The sequence below is a fragment of the Notolepis coatsorum genome (genome assembly GCF_963971535.1).
Source record: "Notolepis coatsorum genome assembly, chromosome: 9".
Taxonomy (NCBI): domain Eukaryota; kingdom Metazoa; phylum Chordata; class Actinopteri; order Aulopiformes; family Paralepididae; genus Notolepis; species Notolepis coatsorum.
This window is the reverse complement of record NC_140173.1, coordinates 114358248-114364811: the sequence shown is the minus strand read 5'-3', so window position 1 is coordinate 114364811 and position 6564 is coordinate 114358248. Positions and strand designations below refer to the sequence as shown.

The window sequence follows — 6564 nt, the reverse complement described above, 5'->3', positions numbered from 1 at the left end:
ATTTTGAGAATGCCAATGTGCAATACCGGCCGCATCCACCCAGGTGGCAGTATCGAGCACCCTTTGAAACATGATATCTTGGCCTGTGGCTCGATCAGAGGTCTCCGGTCGGATTTCTATTGGTCGGGCAAGGGGACCGGTTGTCGCGATCGGATTGAGAAAAGTGAATTGCTCTCGGTCCATGATGTGTGGCTGATTATGTTGGCGACACGATCGACACCAATACTGGGACTCGCGATCAGATAAATGGAATATTCTTTTTGGGGCACATCCTAGTGAAGGTAAGGCCTATATGGTATCAATCCTGCTGTGATCCAAGCATGATTTCACTTCGATCACAATATATGTGTGTATTTTACTCCACAACGTGTGCCGTTGGTGACGATCAAAGCATCAAAAAACGTCTCTCTCTCTCTCTCTCTCTCTCTCTCTCTCTCTCTCTCTCTCTCTCTCTCTCATTCATTCATCACGGTGGTGAAAAAAGTTAGTCTGGAGCCCATTTTCACATGACCATTTTAATAATCACATTATTACCATTGTTGGGTTATGATCGCCGTGTGTGGGGATTTTTGGCTGGTGAAAATGCTAAGTGGCTAGTGACTTTGGTGTGTGTGTGTGTGCCAAAAAGTTTATGTCAAGCCCTGCGCATATCGCTCCGGCGTCCAAAGTGTTAATGTGCTCTGTGAAAAAAAAATTTGTTGCTATTATCTCAGATAGTTAGCTCTATTAAACGTTTGCTAAATTCACCTTGCTAGCATATTGTTTCATTATCAGGAAGAAAACTCCAGTGGCTCCTCCTGCCCTCAATGTGTACAATAACAAACAAAGGGTGCTGGTATAGAGGGCGCTGTTTCCCCACAAATCAGGGATTGGGGCTTTAAGACATGATATCTAACATACTAGGATATATAAAGCACAGTGTTTGTGTCTTTCTTGTTTGTGGCATTCCTTTGTAGATATAATGTATGCTCACTAGTGATACGTACAAAGCCAGCACAGTGCTCACAGAAGGTGGGCTTCATGTAGGTAATTTCCTGGTAGTTGTGGATGAAGCCGGGGCCCATCTTACACTGGAGGAGAGGATTGGCCCTCAAGAAATATGCCATCATCTCATCCTTACTGATTAGTCCATCCCTGCAGAGAGAGAGAGAGAGAGAGAGAAAATAGATAGAGAGAGAGAGAAAGAGAGAGAGGGAAAAGAAATACAGATAGGGTGGAACGTTTAGAGTGAGAAAGAGAGAGATATTTCCATTTGCAAATATAACAATATTGCACCCTTATACACCCTTATACCATCTTTATTTGAATATGGCCACCAGTGATGTCATCAGGGACATTGAATCCTTGTGTTGTGTTAATTACAGCTAAATTAAATTATATGGTAGCAGTCCCTATAATACATGGTATTGCTATTTTTCATCTACGTAATTTCCTTGAGCTGTAATTAACACAAGTGTTGTGAAGGGCCAGATTAAACCGAATATATATATTTATTTATATATATATATTTAATTGTATTTGTATATTCTCTAATATTCCCTGATATCCCTTGTATATTCCTTGTACAATATGCATTGAATATCCATTCTAGCCTACTGAACATCCCATAATAGTCTCCATTCTACTATTGGTCGAGACCTTGGTGCCAGGCTGCCATACCCCTCAGACCCAGTTCAAACGTACCGCTCGACATGTACGAACAAGTCCTAGTTCCGCGTAGGAATTTGGCTACCGCACCACCAATGGGACTATTTGTTCATAGTGCGTATATATACTGCGCTACTAAAGTAGGACTTTCTTTTCAGTCCAGTTTCTTACCCTCCAATAGAGTCACAGACGTAAAGCCTCCCCGCGATGCCACGTGTGGGAGTAAGGCCAAGTTCGCCTACCATCGGTATTGAGACATCGTGTATATTAGTATTTGAATAGTCATATTTGGCACTATATCGTCGAGTTGGACGTAGTCTATTAAGCTAATAATAGTCTGTTAATATATAGTGCTTCGTGCGGTGAGAATACTACCGTAGTCAGTACCCCATCGTTTCGGGCAGAGAACTGGCTGCTTACCCAGGGTGGTTGACCCTATGTGAAGCTGCACCCGAGGAGCCCCAGAGCCGACGAGTGAGTGGACCTGTATACCGGATTATTCTACCGACGACAGCCCGCCTTCCCAGGCACGGATTATGCTTTGGATACTTTGATTATTCTATGGATAAAGACCCCCGACACTACCGTGTGTTGGAACCCCCCCCCTGGAGAGGACACAAGGTGAGGAGACGCTCTGCAAGACGAGGTCTCTCCACATCTCTCCCCCGTGGACCGGAGAGAGCCGGCCCACAAAGAGTCCACCTGCTTTCATCTGTGGTCCAAGGATCGCCGGCGCATTGAACGGCACTACAGTGGGTTCTCCTGGGATACCCTTGGCCGGACGAGGCAGCTGGATTCTACCCCCCCCCCCTCCTACTCCTGTCGGCTTACAATCGACCGGATTAACCCCCTCTAGTGTATCCAGTCTATAATCATTAAAGTATCATTGCTGTTATTCCTTAACTATTCCAGGTCGTATATTTACCACCTGCGCCTTCAGAGATTGGACATTATCTATTGATATACCGACGAATACTCCTTGCCATAAAAGTGCATACTATTTCAATTCATAAATGTAATTAAGTGATTAAGTGTTTAGTCTACACACCATCGCTGTGTAGGCAATAAAGACCTGTTTCTCATTCGTACATTTGTGTTGGATCCGTTTCATCTACGTGAGAGTGTTCATGATAATATATTTATGCCGTGTACTGGGTGGCCGAATATTAAGTACAAAGGTAGTGGTAGTAAGTATCATATCTAGTAATACAGTCAGGGAATTGTACCCCTCAGTTACAACAAGGATTCAATGTTTTTTTTAAATGGAGATCCAATTACTGTGTGTGTGTGTGTGTGTGTGTGTGTGCGTGTGCGTGTGCGTGTGGGTGTGTGTGTGTGTGTGTGAGAGCGTCTCTGTGTCTGTGTCATTGTTTGCCCTTGAAAGGTGAGAAAGACGAAGAGAGAGTAGTGGTGTAGATGTGTGAAAGGCTAAATGTGTTTGCATGTGGGAAGAGAGAAAAATGGGGGAGTGAAAGAGGAAGAGAGGGGGGGAAGGACGAAGGGAGAGAGAGGAAGAGGAGGGTGTGTGTGAATGGAAGGAGATATGGAATGAGTGAGAGAATGAAAAGAGAAGGAAGATGGGAGTGAATGTGAGAATGAAAGAGAAAGAGAGAGAGGGAGAGAGACAGAAAAGTGAGTGTGTGTGAGAGAGATGGAGAGAGAGAAAGAGAGTGGGAGAGAGAAAGAGAGAGGGAGATATATATATATATATAGAGAGAGAGAGAGGGAGATATAGATAGAGAGAGAATAGAGGGTAATAATAATAATAATAATAATGGATTGGATTTATATAGTGCTCTTCGTGACACCCCAGTGACCGCAGAGCGCTTACAGAGTCCATTATTCGTTCATACACAGTCATACCGGTGGTGGTAAGCTACAATTGCAGCCAGAGCTGCCCTGAGGCAGACTCACGGAAGCGTGGCGAATAATCATCACCTACGGCCCCTCCGACCACCACCAACATTCATTCACATGCATACACATTCATACGAGGCAAGTAGGTTTTTTTTTTTATCCACTTTTTCTCCCATTTTCTATATTTTTCTCGCATCCCAATTTCGTATCATCCAATTCAACCCTCCCCTGTCACGAACGCTGTTTCTTGCCTCCCACAAGCCGGCTGCAATGTGGACTAAGTCATACATAGCACAAGTCCCCTCCGGTACTTGAGGTAACAGCAGTCGCATCTTTTCACCTGCGCAGCTCGATCTCTCAGTGGCGAGGAGTAACGCGTGGGAGGCTCACGCTGCCCCCGACACTTCCTGATTCTACTGCGCAGGCGCACCAACCGACCTGTAGGAGTCGCTGTCCACAACGCCCGATCCCCACCCATCAGTTTCCCACCCCCTAATACGGCCAATGTGTATTAGTATGAACGACCAGCTAAACTGAAAGCAATGTGGAGCGCTGGGCTCGAACAGGCGAGCCCAGCGTCTCCACATTCGTGGGGAGCGCCTTGCCCACTACGCCACGTAGCCGCCCACGAGGCAAGTAGGTTAAGTGTCTTGCCCAAGCACACAACAGCAGTGGGATGGACATGGGCTTGAGCGGGATTCGAACCACCAACCCTTCGATCATTGGACGACCCGCTCTACCCCTGAGCCACGCCGCCCCACAATGGGTAGGAAAGAGAGGAGTCAATACCATACCTCTGGGTCAACTATCCCATCCCTCCCTCCCTCCTCACATTTCCCCCAGATTCACCCTAAATTGATAACAATGTTAAAGGAAAACTCCAACATTTTGGGAAATTAGCTTATTTGGCATCTACCCTGGAGTTAGACAAAAAGATACATACCTTTTTTCTTCTCTGTGCATGCAGTAGGAGTAGGAAGACACGCACCATTAGCCTAGCTTAGCATCAGTCACTGGAAGTAGGTTCCTCCATTAGCCTAGTTCCAAACGTCTTCCTACTCCTACTGCATGCACAGAGAAGAAAAAGGTATGCATCTTCTTGTCTAACTCCAGGATTCCCAAAATGTTGGAGTGTTAAGATACATACTTTTTTCTTCTCTGTGCATGCAGTAGGATTAGGAAGACGCGCACCGTTAGCCTAGCTTAGCGTCAGTCACTGGAAGTAGGTTCCTCCATTAGCCTAGTTCCCAACGTCTTCCTACTCCTACTGCATGCACAGAGAAGAAAAAGGTATGTATCTTCTTGTCTAACTCCAGGGTAGATGGCAAATAAGCTAATTTCCCAAAATGTTGGAGTTTTCCTTTAACAAATACAAGGCATTTCATTATTCTTGCTATCAAGGTTGATGAATACTAACTGACATGCAGTTGGGAGCAGTCCTGGGCAGATTACTTTGTTGATTCATCTAAATCAATCAAACCTTTCGAAACCAGAGAACTTGGTTTGTCAGTTTGCTTCTCAGATTGAGCTCCCTTAGACTCCCATGGTCTACGTACCATTGGCCACTTGGCACATAACAAAGTTAACATCGATTAGCATTAAAACAAATTATGTTAATGTTTGCACTATTTGGAAAACTAATCCCTGATGGGGTAATTCAGTGGTGATGTCACACACTTACTGATCCTTGTCCAGTACGCAGAAGGAGTCCAGGAAGGGGAAGTTGGCGGCGATGCTCTCGAAATCCTCCTGAGAGATGTAGCCGTCGTGGTCATGGTCATAGTTCCTGAACACAGACTTACCAGAACAGAGAAGGAAAAAAAACAACAAAAAATTATACTGTGTAGGAATCTCTAGATCCATCCAGTGGTGGAATGCCTACAATTGTTTTGTTGACAGCTTAGTATTGTTACAGGAGACAATTGTGTGGAAGTGACGAATATGACATTGAAAGGAAATTAAAAAAATATGTCTAAATGTTTGTTAAATACCAGGGTTGCAACATAAACAGACTTTCCCGCCCATTTCCGATTTCCCCTTGTTTTCATCAATAAAATATTATATTGTGACGAGCCTGGTGGTGTTCAGGCTTGACACGGTCCAAAACAAACAAATCCAAGTTCCACACAAGCACAATTTCAATAAATAAAAGATATTTATTGATTATTAGAACAAAGTCCGATGGTCAATAGAGTAGTCGAATAACAGTCCAGGGTCAAAACACGTATCAGACTCTCGTACAAAAAGGGAATGTTCAATACTCAGGGTTTGTCGTCTGCTCATCAAGCTTAAGGCCTTGGGTATGTCTGAGACAGTGGTCAGATGGTTCTCTTCCTACCATTCTGATAGGGTGCAGCGGGTTGAGGTCAGTGGCACTATGTCAGAGGCCAAGCCCATTGTATGTGGGGTCCCACAAGGAAGCGTGCTAGGACCTCTCCTTTTTTTACTGTACATAAATGACATGTCAGCAGCATGCTCATGTAACTTGTTTTTATTTGCAGACGACTCAGCCCTGCTAGTCTCACACAAGGATCAGAACACACTAGAACAGATGCTAGGTGAAGAACTTGCAGGGGTCAGCAGGTGGCTTTCGGACAACAGGCTCTCTCTTCACCTAGGTAAGACAGAGACAGTACTATTAGGCTCCAAGCCCAAGCTCAGGAAAGCACGGGAGTTTAACATCCAGTTAGGAGCTGTAACCCTAAAACAGCAAAAAAAAGCGAAGTATCTAGGCTGTATGATAGACGGGAGCCTAGACGGGGAGGCTATGGCCTCCCAAGTACTGGGCAAAGTCAACGCCCGCACCAGGTATCTAGCTAGGAAAGCCAACCTCCTTGGCAGAGATAGCCTCAGGCTACTAGCAAATAGCCTAGTACTCTGCCCCTTTGACTATGGTAGCGTGTCGTGGTTCGAGGGCCTGACAGTGACCATAAAAAAGAAGCTTCAGGTTTCCCAAAATAAGCTGGTAAGGGTGGTAATGGGTCTTGGCCCTCGCACCCACATAGGGAGGAGTCACTTTCAGGAGCTAATCTGGCTTCCTGTGGAGGCCAGAGTTACCCA

The 6564-nt window shown here is 45.2% G+C and overlaps 1 protein-coding gene across 1 annotated transcript in view; it reads right to left on the bottom strand.

Annotated features, from left to right (window-relative positions):
- rasgrp3 (RAS guanyl releasing protein 3 (calcium and DAG-regulated)) overlaps nt 1-6564 on the bottom strand; it is a 69706-nt gene that overhangs the window by 8083 nt on the left and 55059 nt on the right. Inside the window, exons 11-12 of the mRNA XM_084321212.1 lie at nt 5186-5301; nt 987-1134 (exon numbers count right to left, since the gene is read on the bottom strand). Of these exons, the coding sequence (XP_084177338.1) occupies nt 987-1134; nt 5186-5301 (264 nt within the window). The remainder of the gene's footprint in view (nt 1-986; nt 1135-5185; nt 5302-6564) is intronic.